The 18,826-nt window shown below is 47.0% G+C and overlaps 1 protein-coding gene across 1 annotated transcript in view; it reads right to left on the bottom strand.

The window, feature by feature from the left end:
• Positions 1 to 18,313, bottom strand: part of LOC146174542 (uncharacterized) — a 37,134-nt gene extending 18,821 nt beyond the window's left edge. The window contains exon 1 of the mRNA XM_084584950.1: positions 18,108 to 18,313. Coding sequence (XP_084441076.1) covers positions 18,108 to 18,221 — 114 coding nt within the window. The 5' untranslated portion in view covers positions 18,222 to 18,313. The remainder of the gene's footprint in view (positions 1 to 18,107) is intronic.
• Between the last annotated feature and the right edge of the window lie 513 nt (positions 18,314 to 18,826).

Below are 18,826 nucleotides of genomic sequence, written 5' to 3'. Positions count from 1 at the left end.
TTCCGTGGCTCTAAAACAAAACTTTCTCAAATTACCACTAAATTTTGCAGCGTTTGGCTCTTGGCGTTGAAATGACACTATTTCGTTTATTCAAAGAAAGCTGGGCAAAAACCTTTTCGCGCATATGCAAAGCATTTTCTAAATACTGTAACGTGCAATGAAGGCCGCGACTGAAGGGCTCAAAGATATGACAAATAGGTTCTGGTCAAATGGGAGTAGTATGGAAGCTTCATACCACCAAACTGCCGCCTTTATCGTCATCTTGTCTGTGACACAATTAAAAGGCCAGTGGTTTATGCCGAATTGAGCTCGAGATAATAGTTCAAAATGTGCCCCAGTAATTTGGCGCAACACTTGTATTGACTGTTGTTCGCACGGTATGACGGATTAAGTAATTGTCTATTTGCACTCGCAAAAATACAGTGACCAGTTGTGGTTAGTATCTACAACTATGAGATAGGAAGGTACGTACAGCTAAATACGGATACACGTCTTCGCAGAGCGCATAGCAGTGTTATTTATTGAGGAGTGTTAGCTTCCCGCTGCGACCATGTTCATAGAATGGTAAGCATTAAAAGTCCAATATCACAGATTTTTTTTCTGTGCGTCCGTCTGTTTCCAGCGCCCAATGAGAGGAAATTGGATAAATTAAATTATGCTGCTTCCGACTGTAGCGGAATTCCCGCTCGCTTCTCTCAGGAGCGAAAGGAGCAGTAGGCGTCACTGATGCGTGAGAGCAAAGTTTGTTTCCTATTTATTGCCGGGGATGTTTACACGTGCTTTAAAAACGTGACGCATGTAATGACTGGCGTAAGAGGCAAAAATATTTTGTTGCGTTCTGTTGCAAGCGGCTTGCAAGCCCCAAGCGCGTAGGCCTGGCGGCTCGGTGTCCAGCGGAAAGCACCAGCGTTCCCGCAGAATATGAGGCGTCGTTTAATAACAGCATCATTTGATTATGCATCTCGTAATAACGGCCAGGCACACGAGAGAAATGAGACTAAAGAAATTGCATTGTTTGCGATGTTTATTGCATCGGGGCATAAAAAGAATGGTATGAAGGATGAAACAAAAACAGAGGGCTGATGTAATAAAGTCGAGGAGTGAACGATGAAGCGGTCCCTGCGTCGAAGCGGCATATGGCGACGGATTCTGGGGAGAGTACATTTAAAACTTAAAGTACAAAGCAACACACTCACAAAGGGAAAGCTTTTGTCTCAAGCAAGTTTGTACAAAAGTATATTTCTTTGTAGAAGCGGCGCATATTCTGCACCGGGAAATTGAAAACAAGAAAGGTTACTAATTTCAAGCCTCGTATAATGAGATTTTATTTATCTTCCGACAATGGCGCCTCTTTAGAACAAGCACATCGACACACAGCATAGAAGACGATGAAGACTGACCCGTGAGATAGGGGAAGAGGGCGAATAAATGAAGTTGTGCCCGGACCGTACTCGCTTGACTGACCGATAGTTCTGTAGTTCCACATTACCTTCTGAGTAACGTTTTCTTAAAATATAAAGCATTTTTTAATGCTCTGCGCTACATTGACGACGGTCGTGGATACGCGAGAGAATAAAAAGAAAACAGAAAAAAAGGCGAGTGAAAATGGTGTGGTGAGAAATAAATCAAGAAAAACGTGAGAGAAATGACACAAGTTCACACAGCAGGTGTCTCGACGTCAAATCTCTTCGTCGCCTTTATACAATCGGCAGTCTGTAGGGAGAAAGAGAAGGGTTTCAAAAGAGCGCATCTGTTGACCCGATGTTGATGCTCAGGCAAGTATCGCCTAAGCAGGCACACTGGCGCCGGAGAAACCTCCTCGCACAGCCTATGTCGGCTACTCTCTATCCGAGCGCCGCGCTTCATAAGCGTTTGCAAGAATGAAGTAACATGGCAAGGGGACGCGTTTCAACACGTTTACCAGAAAAGGCGGGGATGGTGTAAACTTTATTGGGCATTAAAATGCAGGTGACGGTAGAGCCCCCTCATAGTCTATAGGAGGGGCCCCTGGAGGGCAGCCTGTTAGTGGTACTGGTGATCGTGAGTCGATGATCTTGTAGCGGTGAGCTCGACATGAGCTGTTCCTAATAAGCAATTGACGCCTCTGGGGGCATGTGAAACTGGTGAGTAATATATAAAGGCAATAGGCTGGTTTGCCGCATAGTAAGCAGGAGGCGTAGAAAAAGGTCGCGGAAACGTTCGTGCATGACTATCGGGTATGGAGTGTACCAGTGGTTAGCCGCCGCCTCAGAGTTGATTGCATGTTGGATAGCGATGGCTGAGGAGGAACGTATATCTGTATATTGGAGCTATAGTATTCAGTAATGTCCTTAAAGCTTAGCAGACACTCTCCATCGAAGGATGCGACGTCGTGCCAGGAAGCTGTTCTCTGTCGACAAAAATACTCGTCATCCCGGCCACACACACACACACACACACACGCACACACACACACACACACACACACACACACACACACACACACACACACACACACACACACACACACACACACACACACACACACACACACACACACACACACACACACACACACACACACACACACACACACACACACACACACACACACACACACACACACACACACACACACACACACACACACACACACACACACACACACACACACACACACACACGCACACGCACACACGCACACACACACACACACGCGCTCACACGCACACGCACACACGCACACACACGCACATACACACACACGCGCTCACACGCACACACACGCGCACACGCACGCACACACTCACACACACACACATGTGTGTGTATATGTATATATATATATATATATATATATATGTATATAGTTAAGAAACGTTACGGCTGTTTACTATGAGTTTATTAGCACCAATTGTCTTCATTTCTAGCAAGAGTGAATATGAGATGCTTCACAGCGTTCGTATTTAAAACATAACTCATTTGATCGCGCAAGGAACGCACGCGTACTGGTGTGATTGCTTTTAGGCTCCAGTGGAGAACGCAGTTTTTTTCCTTTAGGGCCGACCTTAACATAGGCAAACACTTTCGAAAGCTAGTTTTTTTCACCACTTAGGGATGAAATATACATGATTTCAATCATTCAAGCATGTCAACATTCCCACCGACTGATATATTTCACTTGGCTTGTGTTCATGGCAGGGGCTTAATAAAGAACGAATCGGTAGAAAAAAAAAAACATGCTGGATGCGCAATTTTTATTTTTTATCGTAAATACCTGAGCTACTGCTGGGAGAAATAAAGAGGACATGCGGAAGACAGCGAAGAGATGCCCAGACTAGCACGATAGCAACAAAGGACAGCCCTAGCTTTATACACAATTTGCAAAACGCAAACGTTAAACAACTTTTTACCGTCCGAGTGCTTTTGCTAGGAGCCGTCAGAAATATACTTAGCCGCAAGCGCAAGTTATTTAGCCAATACAACAATAGGCTAAATATACCTTACATCGCTCGTTTAGTGTCCTGTCGCAAACTGATGGACCTCCTGGGGCCTGAACAGGCCGGGATGGGGCGCTCAGTCGCATACCTTCGTCTTTTACATTCTATGGATCCCTTACTGGGTGGATTTTTCTTATGTGTACGGATTTAAATTTAAACTTTGGTAAGACATTTTGATACCGCCTGTGAATGCAGATTTCTTAACAATGTGGATATGTTGTTACGGATTGAGCGCAAACGATATGCGTTGAATACCCTAGAAAAAGCAAAAAAAGAATTTTATTTCATCCTCGGGCACAATATTTATGCGTCAGGCGTCAGCAGTTATGGCGAGCTCGCTTTTTAAAATTTCTCTAAGTGGCTCTATGCCTCGAAACATCGAAGTTCAAAAATGCGCATTTAAAATTAAGTGACGTTACGTTTCGCCGGTTGCGCATGTATAAAATAGTGTCGAAGCGCATTTTCTTTTCGCCAGAATCATCCTAAATTCTTTTACACCACGAAATACATATACGAAGTCTGTGTTTAGTGCTTGAAAAGTCTCAAATACGCCATTATATCACTGGGCATTGATTGAAAGGAAACTAAGTTACACTTTCAGATGCGCCGTTTCTGACGCTCGATATTTCTCGCCACACTGCCGATAGCTAAAATTGAAAACTTGGATTCACCTTTCATATTTACTTCTTTCGATTCCCCAAAACAATACTGCCAGAAAAATCAAGGCTGAAAAGTTCATCAGGTGTTTGAGGTAGTTATATTGTCATTAATTAGACTCACCAAAGTGCATGACGTGCACTTTACAGTACTACCCCCGTGCAGATATCTCACAGACTTACTTCTCAAAGATCTAAAAATACAAATTTCTAAACGTTTAAAAATGGCTGTATACTTCTGTATTGGCATGCAACGCAAAGGCTATGGCATAGACGTTTCGTGGGTCGTTTTGTCATATGGCTTCGAAAACTGAGCATCTATATAAAACTACGCACAACGAACACCATTTTATGCCGTTTGATCTCGTGTGTCTTTGAGGCTGTGTTTTGCTAGGTAAAGGTACAAAAAAAATTCGTGGTGGCTCTTGGTCTCTCCAGCACCTTCCTGCGTTAAGGGGGGGGGGGGGGGGGGCGGCCTTCAATGATTGGCAGTTGAACAACATGAGGTGTAGAGATGCTGTCGGCCTGATTTATAAAGAGGAATTTCTCTCGACCTGACGTATCATATTTACAAGCCCTTCGTTTTGAGGGTGACCTTTCAGCACCTGATAGCGTTTTCATTGCCAGTGCTGTCATGCCCTGCTTTTCCTATGCAGTTGCCAAACTAACAAATGAGGCTGGCAAAGACGAGATAGTATGGGAGTGTAGACTGAAGTTGGGAGGGTGGACCCGAATCAGTGGAATGCTGGCTACATAATATGTTTTATTCTTTCTATCTCCAAGCTCCATCGGTTGTTGGAGCATTCTATTCACGCGGCTAGTGTCCGTGTCTTTTTTTGACCGATCCCATCGGCCAAAATGGACGCTGCTACGAGAATAAATGCGGCAACGTTTCCAAAGGGACGGGCTCAGTATGGGTCTTAAAACACATTTTCGCACATATCTTCTCAGCATAATACGGCAAGGGATGACTTATAAAGCGTTCGTGCAACCAATTGGAACTGGTGTGTCCAAGTCAGGCATGATATGCTTTATCATGCGCACGAATTCGGCGATATAACGTACTAAGAGGTACGTCACAGCCAGCAGAGACCAATGCGCATACCTGAATCAGACGACACTGACAAGAGCTCATGACTAAACCTCCAGTGGGAAACGATGTACCGTGGCGCCTACGGTATACTGTCCGCGCGTTCACGGTGTGCCGCAGCGCACCACTTCTTCGCAAGCTGCGAGCTGAGATTAGAACAGCTCCAAGCACTTCGAAAGAAACGAGAAGCGTGCCACAGCGGTGCAAAAAGACTTTGCATTGGAGAATAAAACCCGCAGCATGCACAGGAGAGCGAGAGGCAGGTACGGATTATCCAGGTTCAAAGGGCTCAAATGACCCGTGCCCTACGTTTTGAGGGGCCCCCCGAGAGCTGGAAAAGAATGGGCGATTTCGATGTTTGATCTGAAAAATAGTCGAATCATCGTTTTCATGATTTCTCATGTTTAAAATTAGAAGTTATGCACTGCAGTGTCGCATGCTTCAATTAAGCGCTGTTCGTCGCATCGTACGTTTAATCCCAAAGCCAGCCTCATGGGTCGCCAGTCAAAGTATTGTAGCATGTGCAACAGCAGTCGCTAGGCGGCTGCTCATCGAGAGTCTCGTGCACGGACTCGAAGAAGTGCCCCGTGGCGTTCGAGAAGAAGCTGAAGTTAGATGCCGTCTCTCGATGCTCCGACCCTGCTCTTCTGCGCCTGCTAGCTCAACCCCTCATTAAAACCCAATCTTCTGGTTACGGGCCTAAACGGCTACGTGACACTGGTGGAGGTGAGGCCTTGAACTACATGTCTCGGGCCTCTCGCAGCCGCTCATCGAGTCCCAACCGGCTTCCGCTCGTATCTACACCCGTTCATCGCTGCAGCCGTCGCCTCCGGGGTCTGGCGCCGGAATTCGCTCCTCTACCTGAACCGACGCCAGCTGACCAGCAGTTAGAGACTTCTACAATGGCCCAGGCAACTCAGCATCAGTTGCTGCTTCAGCAGCCTCGTACGCCCCCCAGTTTCCATGGCGGTACTGGGGAAGATGTCGACGACTGGATCGACCAGTTCGAGCGAGTGGCGCAATTCAATCAGTGGAACCCGGCTCAGAAGCTGCGCAATGTGTATTTCGCGCTTGAAGACTGTGCTAAAACGTGGTATGAGAATAGGGAGGCCAGTCTTCAAAACTGGGATTCCTTTCGCCAGCAGCTGCGGGAAACCTTTGCCAACCACGACCGCCGTGATCGCGCATGCCGCCTCCTAGAAGCTCGTGTGCAACTACCTAACGAAAGTGTGGCCATGTTCGCCGAGGACGTGACGCGTCTTTGCCGACGGGCTGATCCTGACATGACGGAATCAGCGAAGTTGCGCCACCTGATGCAGGGCGTAGAAGAACCCCTCTTCGCTGGTCTGGTTCGAAGTCCACCTCAAACCGTCGCGGACTTCATCAATGAAGCTACCCTCATTGAGCGAGCCCTGCAGCAACGATACCGGCGCACGGAGTCTGCCTGTGGTCAGCCCTTCAGCAGTGTGGCCACATTGAACAGGTCCACTGACGATCACTGTCTGCGTGAGCTGATCCGCGAGGTAGTTCGCGAGGAGCTCCTCAAGATCAATCTTGGATCGCCTAACCCGACTGCCGTGGCTGTCACCGAAGCCGTGCGGGAAGAAATACGTCAGACATTGTCACCGCCTGAGTCACCGTCGGAGCCACGTTCTATGAACTACGCAGCGGCTCTTCGTCGGCCTGCAGTGCCTCCTGCGCAACAGCTTCGTTTCGAAGCACAGCCACCGCCAACTTTGCAGCCACCGTTCTACCAACCGTCCTACCAGCCGCCATCCCAGCAGAGCCTCGTCATGCAGCCGTCCGCTCCTCAGCCACTGTTCTACCAGCCGCCATCCCAGCAGAGACCCGTCATGCAGCAACCGGTTCGGAAGGCAGACGTCTGGCGCACTCCTCGCCAACGGCCGCTGTGCTACCACTGCGGAGAACCCGGCCACTTGTACCGTCGTTGTCCATACCGGGAACTCGGCCTTCGGGGTTTTGCTCGTGATTCCCCGCGTCCCCGGGTCGGCGAACGCCCTCCAGAAATCGAAGAATATCTGGCAACCCGTGCAACCTCTTCGAGCGGCAGTACACAGCCTTCTCCCGTGCGCTACTCGTCACCCGACCGCCGTGAGTTTAATCATGTTCCGAGGCGCCGGTCGCCAAGCCCACACCGGGGAAACTGAAGGCGGCGACCTCAGGGGGGCAGGATGCTGACGAACGGAATCGATGTCCCGAAGACCCTCCCGTGACGACTCAGACCGATGCTGTGACTACGATGCCTCCGCTGCCCCATGAACCCGAAACTCCCAGTCAACCTCAAGCCGATCACGTTGTTAGCGCCGACCTTTCCGTTCTCGTCGACGAACACCCAGTAACCGCTTTGGTAGATACTGGAGCAGACTTTTCAATAATAAGCAAGAATTTCGCAGATCGGCTCTCCAAAGTTAAAACTGAATGGCTGGGGCCGCAAATTCGTACTGCTGGCGGTCACCTTATGACGCCGATCGGACGATGCACTGCCCGAGTAACCATCGCCGATTCAGCCTTTGTGCCGTTTTTGTTATCCTGCCGCACTGCTGCAAGAACCTCATACTCGGCATGGACTTTTTACGTGAGCATGGGGCCATTATTAATGTTCCTCGCCGTACTGTCACGTTTTCGACGCCTGCAACGACGACCGCTGACTCCGAACGACGCCACGCACCTTTACGCATCGTTGACGCGGATATATCTATGCCGCCACGTTCGTCTGCCCTCGTTACAGTCAGGTGCGACGACCAGTCCTGTGCTGCCGGCGTTACCGAACAGAACACAGAGCTTCTGTTACATCATGGAGTCTGTGTTGCACGCGGTATAGTTCATCTGACTAATGGTCTAGCTCACGGGCTGATTACGAACTTCGGGAACGAACGGCAACGCATCGCTAAAGGCACCACGGTAGCCTACTTTGAAGGTGTCGCAGAAGCAGCCCACGACTGCTTTGTTCTTGAGACCAACACGTCTGCCAGCCAAACGCCCAACTTCGACCCTGATGTGAATCCCGCTCTATCACCGGCAGAGAAGGACAGACTCGTCGGGCTACTCTTTCAGTTTCAAGACTGCTTCTCATCCGCCTCCGCAGTTAAACAGACGCCCTTGACCAAGCACCGCATAATAACCGACAACCGCACCCGACCAGTCTGACAGAACCCTTACCGAGTGTCGCCGCGGGAACGCGAAGTCATTGCTCAACAGGTAGACGAGATGTTAAATGACGGTGTCATACAACCATCGAGGAGTCCCTGGGCTTCGCCTGTTGTCCTCGTTAAGAAGAAAGACGGAAGCTTAAGGTTCTGTGTGGACTACCGTAAGCTCAATCAAGTCACAAAAAAAGACGTCTACCCGCTGCCACGCATTGATGACTCATTAGACCGGTTGCGCCACGCGCGCTACTTTTCATCGCTTGATCTTAAGAGCGGTTACTGGCAGATCGAAGTCGATGAACGTGATCGCGAGAAGACAGCGTTTGTCACGCCCGACGGGCTTTATGAATTCAAAGTCCTACCTTTCGGATTGTGCTCCGCTCCAGCGACATTTCAGCGAATGATGGACGCAGTTCTATCTGGTCTTAAATGGCAGATGTGTCTAGTCTACCTGGACGACGTTGTTGTGTTTTCACCAACGTTCGAGGAACACCTCGAACGTCTCTCCGCTGTGCTACGGGCTATCATATCTGCCGGCCTCACATTAAAACCACAAAAGTGTCACTTTGGCTATGAAGAGCTCCTGTTCTTGGGCCACGTCGTCAGCCATCGAGGAGTTCGTCCCGATCCCGCTAAAACGACAGCCGTCACCAAATTCCCTACTCCATGTAACAAGAAGACAGTTCGCCGTTTCCTGGGCCTCTGCGCCTATTACCGCAGGTTTATTGAAAACTTTTCGCGCATTGCCGCTCCGTTGTTACGTCTCACCCGGGATGATGTCACCTTCACCTGGACGGACGAAGAGCAAAAGGCATTCGACGAGTTACGGCACCGCTTGCAGACAACACCTGTGCTTGCCCATTTCGATGCAAATGCCGAGACTCTGGTCCACACAGATGCCAGCAACGTGGCTCCAGGCGCTGTATTCGTCCAGGGGCAAGACGGTGCCGAGCGAGTTATCGCATACGCCAGCCGGACTTTCTCCCGTGCCGAATCGAACTATTCCACCACCGAAAAAGAATGTCTGGCTGTTGTATGGGCGGTCATGAAATTTCGACCCTATCTTTATGGCCGGCACTTTCGGGTTGTGAGTGACCATCACTCTTTGTGCTGGTTAACGAACTTGCGAGACCCCTCCGGACGCCTTGCACGATGGAGTTTACGGCTACAGGAGTTCGACATGACCATCGTGTATAAGTCTGGACGTCAGCACAACGACGCCGACTGCTTGTCCCGTTCACCTGTCGAGGCTGCGCGAGAAGACGAAGAACCAGACTTCCCCCTTATCGCAGCCGTCGACGCGCTCACTGTTTCGCAGCAGCAACGTGACGACCCGGCGCTCGCACCACTTATCAATTTTCTGGAAGCGCGCTCTACAGTTCCCCGTCTCTTCGCCAGAACGCATTCATTGTTTTGCATGCGAAACAATGTTTTATACAAGATCAACTTCGATCCGACGGGAAGAGATTACCTCCTCGTCTTAACAGAGTCTCTTCGCGAATAAATCTTACAGGCATGTCATGACGAGCCCACCGCGGGTCACCTGGGGTATGCTCGAACTCTGGCCCGAATTAAAAAGAGTTATTACTGGCCAAACCTTGCGGCCGCAGTACGACATTACGTGAGGACATGCCATGATTGCCAGCGACGGAAAACACCGCCTGTGAAACCGGCCGGTTTACTGCATCCTGTTCAAGTACCAAGATACACATTCGAACAAGTTGGCATGAATCTGTTAGGTCCTTTTCCAATTTCTGATTCGGGCAACAGGTGGATAATTGTCACAACAGATTGCCTCACGCGTTACGCTGAAACGAAGGCTCTCAAGCGCGGTACAGCAATCGAGGCAGCGAAATTTTTCATCGAACGCATCGTCCTGAGGCACGGCGCCCCGACAGTTATAATAACGGACCGAGGCACTGCTTTCACTGCCAAGCTACTGGAATCTGTCATGCAACTAACCGGCACTACCCATCACAGGTCAACCGCCTACCATCCACAAACTAATGGCTTAACAGAACGTCTGAACAAAACTCTCGCCGACATGATGTCCATGTACGTGGATGTTGAACATCGGTCGTGGGATAACGTCCTGCCGTACGTCACGTTTGCGTACAACACGGCGCAGCAGGAAACAACGCAAATGACGCCGTTCTCCTTATTGCATGGCCGCGAAGTTTCGACAATGCTCGAAGCCATGTTGCCCCACGACGGCCGTGACCTCGAAGTTGGCGCCGAGGAGTTCACTCAACGCGCAGAAGAAGCGCGACAGCTGGCGAGGGCACGCATCCGGAACCAGCAAGGTCGAGACGCCCAGCGTTACGATCACCGCCACCGTGTAGTGACTTTTGAACAGGGCGATAGAGTGTGGCTTTGGACTCCGATTCGACGTCGGGGACTATCCGAAAAATTTCTGAAGCAGTACTTTGGCCCATACAAAGTGCTCCGTCAGCTGAGCGACGTCACGTACGAAGAGCTACTGGACGGTTTTTCTTCTACTCGTCGCCAGCAGAAATCCGAGGTTGTCCATGTCGTGCGCATGAAGCCGTACTTTTCGCGAGGAAATTAGCGCACCGCCTACCGCATGTTTCTTGCTTTATTTTTTTTTATCTCTGCTTTCGAATTCATCAAGTTGACATTTATTTTTTTTAGAGAGGAGGGTAATGTAGCATGTGCAACAGCAGTCGCTAGGCGGCTGCTCATCGAGAGTCTCGTGCACGGACTCGAAGAAGTGCCCCGTGGCGTTCGAGAAGAAGCTGAAGTTAGCTGCCGTCTCTCGGTGCTCCGACCCTGCTCTTCTGCGCCTGCTAGCTCTACCCCTCATTAAAACCCAACCTTCTGGTTACGGGCCTAAACGGCTACGTGACAGTATAAAACACTGTGCTCGCCCAAAGAGATGAAAAAAAAAATAATCCAAATGGTTTTAGCTCGTTCTAAGTGGCTTCCGTTTATGCTTGAACTAACTAAACCGCCTCAAACTGCCACAAACTGGTTCCAGGTTCCTACCAACTAAAAGTCAGCGGGTGTCAGTTGGGATCGATTAGAATCAATGGGTTTTAGCTGGCTTTCAGATGGGAGTCAGGTCGTACTATCTGGTAAACCAACTGACCTCTACCATTATTGCTGTTGAGGTTACTTGTGTGCTTGCTTAATCGAACCGTAAGCATTAGAAGCTGTGAAGAAAAAAGCAATAAATTATTAGTTAGACATTATGACTGCTATAGCTGATAGACATCTCAGTAATTTGCCGCTGCTGAGAGTTGAGACGCGAGTTTCCCAGGCTCGTTAACGTTGAAGATCTCATCTTGTCCCACTGCCAAAAGACTCAAAAACAATTATAAAAATTCAAATACCTTTCCTCGCTGGAACTAAAGATGTGATGAAAAAAGAAGACATGCTAACAAATACACGCGCCGTCTAAACTTTGAACTGCTGTCAAATATTTAGGCTTATAAGCACTTCTTCTTGCAAGCAGGTAATGCTTCTTCAAAACAATAGCAGGACGCTTAATCTTCGTCTTGTAGACGCGATAGTAAGGCATAAGTGTTCACCCTAAAGTGCATGCTCGTCAATGAGGGTCCGCATGGTGAGTCAGCAAATAGGAGTCAATAACGCTGTCCTATAATACACTTATATATGGAGCTTGAGCATCCATCAATCTTTTCTGACCGCCATCTAGGGCGGCAGCGGCTTCTCGATGGCTCGAGATGCATACGCTATCTCGTAAAATTTAAATGTGTTGTGTAGTAGCGTGGTTTTTTGGGCTTGTTGGTACATGATTCCAAACTTCTTCAAAAAACTTCAAAAAACTTCTTAAAAAATGAAACCAGAAAATCAATGCCACCCAAATCCGGTTCCTCAGGAACGGAAAAAACTTGTTGTTTTAACATATCTGCACAAGATTTCTCACAATTTCAAAAGAATTGGTCAACGAGCAAATGTGACCGTAGTGTTCTCAGCGCCGAAGAAACTTTCTACGTTGTGCAAGCTGAAAGAAACCAACACGAAAAAAAGCGGGCGGATGCGCAATTAGGCACCAGAAGCCGTACGTCACGTGCGATGAAGGTGTTGTATATAAAATTTCCTTGTCATGCGGGAAATACTATATCGGCCAGACGGGGAGATGTCTGAACGAGCGCCTAATGGAACACGCTCGCAACGTCAGAAACGGCCGGCAAGGCGGATCGCTAGTTGACCACATTCTCGAATGCAAGTCAAGAACCTGTAAGCCTTTCTTTGATAAAAGTGTGGTACTAGGAAAAAGCAGAGAAAGAGTAACGCGCGAAATCATTGAAGCCGAAAAGATAAATAGTTCAGGATGCGCGTGTGTAAGCACACCTTCCATTCTCCTCTCAGATAAAGAGCTTGTCTTTCTAAGGAATTGATACTGTTGGCACATGTGATTCCTGGTTTTCTGGCGTTTATATATGGCGCTTCAGGAGAATAAAATTTGTTGGAAGTTAGCGCTCGTGGTGTTCGTCTCTCGTCTCTTGTGTCCTCGTCTTTTGCTGCGCTATAGTGTATTGGAATTGTGTTGTGTAAATTGAAAGCAGCAAAAGTATGTGATACATGCAAGAGCTCCTCCATAAATATAAAAGTGAAACTTATGTGGAGAATGAAAGTACATTGTACTTATAAATGTTTGCAACCTGCAGAAAATGTAATTGTATATGACTTATATGAGCATGTTAAATCTTTAATTTTGTGCCACTTCAGTAACGATGTTGTTTTCTATAGGCGCAACGTTTTCGAAAAGATTTAGTGCCGCCGTATTATGCAGCTTTTGGAGATAAACATTACACGCTGTACTTCAAAGCAGCATATAAAAATATTATCTGAGTTTTTGTAGAAACACTTTCTTATGCGAGCTTAAATAAGTCTTGCTGTATGAATTCACAAACCTATTAGATTATTGGTAACGTATTTATGGTACGAATTTGCGAACAGTTTACGAATAAGACCAATCTGTATTCTGTGCGCACATGCGGCCAGTCGTACTGCGCTATCGATTGAGAAAAAAAAAAAAAAACTGCTGGAGACATTTCTTGCTCATGAATGCCTTTCTAATTTTTGAGGGACAATTTTGTGTGTCTAGTCATCTCCTATAATAGCTCTGTATAGATGCTAGCCTGTCCTTGTGCTTAGCAGGAAAGTGAATGCCCAGGAGATGTTCATAAACCGTCCTCAGATTGTTCGTGTAAATAAGGCCTGTATTCTGTGTAGAAAACTGAAAGGCGTCATATCTCAACCATGACAGTCGATTGGGGGAGGGGGGGTTGTGGGCCCTCCTAATATCTTTTGACCCGGGCCCTCGTCACTGTTAATCCGGCCCTGGCGGGAGGCATCACCTCCCTCTGTCCTGTGCCTGCTGTAACAGGTTTGCGTCCTGCCCAGTCGTCTTCTCCATGCATGACGTAAGTCGTCCGATTCGTGGAAACACCTTTCGCCAACAAGATGATGAGGCCAGGGAGAAAATAACGCTTCTAAATACGACAAAAACTCGGAGTAAGGGTACTGGTGCCTTACCAACTGGCCTGCACATCTACTCTTCTAACTTCAGACTATATCGCACGCAAAGCGAAAAAGCGACAACCTAACGAAACTAGTAAGCAGCTGAATATTAATCTTACCAAAAAGAAGTGACTGAGAAGCAGCATGATAAATGACAGCTTCACCATCGGTACGTATCGAGGCAAGCTAGTCAAATGTGTACCATTCAACTAAGCACCAGTTAAGATATATTGAAGGCAGCGATGAAAAACTGCTTCCTTGACTGAATTGCAAGCACTGCAACAAGAACTGCAAAGCTGCGCTGCAATACAAAACGCAGTTGTTCAAGGTGCGCGATAAACGTGCTGAAATAGAATAGCGAAGCTCAGCAGAAAGCCTTAGAAAACCTCTCAATGTGATTGAAAAAAAAAAAGACGTATTTTATATATATTCTTGCTTTGTTGAAGCCCAGTAGTGGAACTGGAATGTTAAAAATTACTGTTTGATAATGGTTGGGGTATGGCAGATTAGGTTTTAAATTACTTCTCTATTCTGTTTTAACTCTATTGTTGTTTTTAAGGCCACTGTATTCTTGTTGTTTCTGCTGCCCATGTGATTTACGTCTATCATAATAAGTTATCCCAAACTTTGTTCTGTTAAACGTTGGCTGTTCGCGGGCTGTGGCTGTGGAGCATGTAGTGAGGTGGCTAGAATTACCTAGGAAATCAAACCCTCGGCATGCTGTAGGAGAACAATAACTCGCATACCAAACCATCCTGTTTACCTCATGGGTGACATCAATGTCGTAGCGTAGAGCGCACAGAAACGTAGTGTCAAGGGAGCCATTAATTTCCTTGTCATCCATTTTGGCAGCCAAGTAATGCCGTACTTTGACATACTCTAGTGCTGGCCGACATCGTCAGCTGACTTTGAAACCTTCAAGGCTTGGGAAACAAGAAACACTTTTCTGGAATATAGGTTCATATAACTTAAACACAATTCGTAAAGGCGACATCTACTAAACACTAATTGCTCACTCCTCATTATCGCCATTGACCTCTTTGCCATCGTCCTCAAACAGTTATGATTCTTTTTTTCTGTCCAGAACAATCAAAATGAAGCCATTTCTGTAGGATTGTGTGACCAAGTCGTACTAGGTTGCACTAGTCTAGCTCGTACTACATGTAGTGACCCGACCTTCGCGCGGTGTCTTGGGTTTAGTATGCCAATGTACTACCAGTTTACGCACATCTTTGGAGAGCCTGCTGATGCAAACACTATGAGGATTTGATAGTCCGGGTGTTAACACACCCACGTATCGTGTCGAAGTGAGGCGCCTGAAGTAGAACTAGAGGACGAGGAGGGAGGTTTTGATCAGGGCTACTTGTCACCACAATCACAGTTTTCTGATGACAGATGGTTCGAAGCATTACGAAATCGTTGCTGGACCTAAGGCGTCGCGCTAGAAGCCTCATGCCCGTGCTCCGCGGGTTTGCAATTGTTTTCCTATATAGACCAAAACCGGTATCTGACGAACGCAAGATGCGGTGACTCTGCTCTAAACAGGCTGGCCAACCAGGGCTGAAAAGAAGGCCTTAGGGTTATCGACACTTGTAAACAAAGCTTACAAAGCAATTTTTTATTTTGCAGTGCGACTCTCATGTCATCCTTTGGGGCCGAGAAACCATGAACATACTTGAATGATGGTGAAAGTATGAAATCTTGTCACTTAGGCGCACCCATTTAAAACATCAAAAAAGATGGCGGGAGGGCGGGGGCAAGGGTGCACGTGTTTGGAGTGTGACCCATAGAAACACATGAACACGGCAAAGTGTTCTTCGTCATTTCGAAAAAAATATAACTTTAAAATTCCGCAAATAATTTGTATCTAGGCGTATCCCGAAAAGCCCTTTATTCGTTTGGGCTTCTCCCAGTCGGGAAGTGTTCTCGTGCGGTTGAACATGTCGCCGCGCAGGACAAACTTCCTCGTTAATATTTCCTTCCAAACGATACGAACATAGACGCTGAAGGGAGGTCTCAGAAAGCGCGATAAACCAAACATGCAAAGGAGTAGACGACCAAGTGCTTTTATTTAACATGACAGCGTTTAAGGCCCCATTCACCAGAAAATCTGGCATTGACTTCAGCGTCGACATTGTGAGCGATGAGTCATTAACATGGCGCTGTAAGGTGGTAGTAGACAGATGACATGGCTGCGCTGTGACTAGACGTAGGGTTCACTGACGTCACCTTTGCCAGGCATTGCCATCTCGGGCCTCTCCTATGAGATGGTGATATGAAAATCAGCCTGCCAGGACCCTTACATTCAGGTTACTCCTAGGCCACGCAGGCATGTCCATACGGTTTGGTAGCCTCCTTATCGCGTCCTAGCTTTAAAGGTTGAGCTTAAGTGTCCCCCATAATTTTTTAGTCAAGGTTTGCCTAGGATGCGCAGTTTAAATGACAATATTATTATGCATATTTAGCGCTTGAACATAATTAGGGGCTTGTTCGATTCGGAGAAGGAGCCAGCGGATAGTGATATTTTTGGCAGTATTCCTGACTTATAGTGACCTTTAGAGTGATGTTTTAATAACGGATTGCCCTCGGAATGACTTACCATATATTTGTACGCATTCTTTAAAACAACTCGCAATATTTAAGATGGGCAGCACCCGTTCACTGCTGTGTGAATCTTGGAAAAGTTTTCGGTGTGTTTTGCGTTTTGTTTCATTGGGTGAAACTGTCGACTCGCGCCGTAATATGACTCACGGTGTCTAAAAATACTGTACCTTCGAAATGAGGGTTCCTACTTTCTCAACCTTTTCTAGGATATTTATGGTTGCTCTGCTGGAAAAAAAGAAAACGGATCATACGTATCTTGTGAAATCAGAAAATTGCTTTTAAAACAGTCGCTTCCAGGCGTACCAATGGCCCTAACATTTGCCTCCAGCCTGCTGCGACGTTTGCGAGCGGCCCCTTTCGTCTTGAATAGCAATGTTGTTCTTTGTACGCAGACGGCTTAGGCGACGCGGTGGAGCGAAGGTGCATGACCATGGAATATATGAATGATGTCAGTCCCCACCTCTAAAATACTTTTGTCATCTAGTACAGAGCTATTTTATATATAGCACTTTGGATGGATACCACCTGCGTGTCATTTTTCTCAGTTTTATTGAACTCTAGTAATATTTGTATTTAGCGATCATCGAATCCAGGCCGAACCTAAAGTTTTTGTCTTGCGTCCTTGAAGAGCTACAGTGCCAGAAAAATATACTTTTTTAATCTTTTGTAAAAGAGATCAGCAGAAAAGGTAAACAACTCTATAGACGTGTTGCAGTCACTGGTCTGTTTTCTGTCAAATTGTTGGCGCCTGCCCGTATTTTTGTAGCGAAGGCTGCACGAGGCGAGTAGAAGCTCATTCGTGAAGCCAGGCAGAGGTCGCTACTGAGCATGCGCCGTTACAACAGAAACCGTTTGCGCAGCTCTACAGGTGTTCTGCTGCTGCGCTTGCATCAGATTGGAGGAGGGAGGTAGCGGCATCCCAGCAGATGCGCGCGCCGGCACTGAGATAAGGGTAGTTACCGCACTGCGCATGCGCGCCGCCATGGTGAGCTGACCGAGAAAGCCGGAAAATGTCCGCCGGCATCGCATGTGCATGGCATGAAAGTGGATTCTGCCTACACGGTTGGTAAACTTTGATGCGTTCGACGGAACGCTGACCGTGGTCGATGCAACACTCGGTCGTAGCCAAAGCTTTCGCTCCACATTCGGTTCAGCTGCGTTGAGCCCCTCTATTTTTTTTTATTTTCCTGTACGGATCTCAAATGTTGCTTTAAACATTCATTTAGAGCACTGGTCAGGCGCACGTTTCCTTAACTATGTCAGAAATAGTGACAGGGCGTTGGAAAATAATAAATAAATTTATTTGATTAAAAATGCACATTTGGTGCTACACATACGGCGACTGAAACCGAATCAAATTTCTCCACAAAAATTTAAAAATTTTTGGCCTTTGGAAATTTTTGCAAAACGCTTTATTTCAGTTGCTCATGAATTCATCAAATTGAACATAATTATTTATATTTTCGTGTTCTATGCAAGAATGAACCAAAGTGTCGCAAAATATGTGTAGTTATTAGAAAATTTGGATCACATGCACAAGCGTGCAAATTCTTATTTCGGGTTGTTATTAGCTACAAATATTTTTCAAGACATGCCTCACCTTTACGATGTCAATGTCGCTGTTGTCATTTGGTGAGCTCTGTTTCAACGCCTCCGTATATCGTAAGGCGAATGCAGCAAAGGCGAAGACGAAGAGCGTCCCTCTGAATGCCATGTCTGGTACGGTAACTTCGCTCTGCACTAAATGAGCACGCTTTAAAGGCTGCTTAAAGCATGTGGGTACAGCTAAAATATGACGTGTCTTTCCTACTCGCGGATTCATCAGGCTGTTCCTGTACCTCATTTGGGTGGGCTCAGTGCAATTTTCATATCGCATGACGAAGGTCCCATTGTTCAAGAAGCGATGTTCTAAATGTCGCCTCGAAAGATCGATGACGTTGTTAAGACGGTACAGCCGAGCCTTAACCTCTGTATTTCAGAATTTTTTAGTGGTTTTACATTCAAATGTATATATGTATGCGTAAATGAATATTTTGAGGCTTCGTGGTGAATTCATTTATTCCAGTGCATAAAATAACTTTGTGGTCACAGTAGGACCCGTTGATGTGAGGCAACTCTTCATATACGTGCCAGAGCCGCCAAAGCAGTTGTTACAAAAATGTACAAGGATAATTGAGCACTTTTATTTTGTGGCGGTCGCTACTAAAGCGACGTCGTTAAAAGCATCATTATCCGTAGTGTTTTCTTTTATTTACGCCATTGTGGTAGCATCAGTTGAAGCTGCTGGCAGATTTGGGAAATCGTATCATGCAAAAGGAA

The sequence above is a fragment of the Amblyomma maculatum genome, chromosome 11 (genome assembly GCF_055883805.1).
Source record: "Amblyomma maculatum isolate TAMU_Amacu chromosome 11, ASM5588380v1, whole genome shotgun sequence".
Taxonomy (NCBI): Eukaryota; Metazoa; Arthropoda; class Arachnida; order Ixodida; family Ixodidae; genus Amblyomma; species Amblyomma maculatum.
Note: the sequence above shows the minus strand (reverse complement) of the source record. Positions and strands in the feature narration are given on the sequence as shown.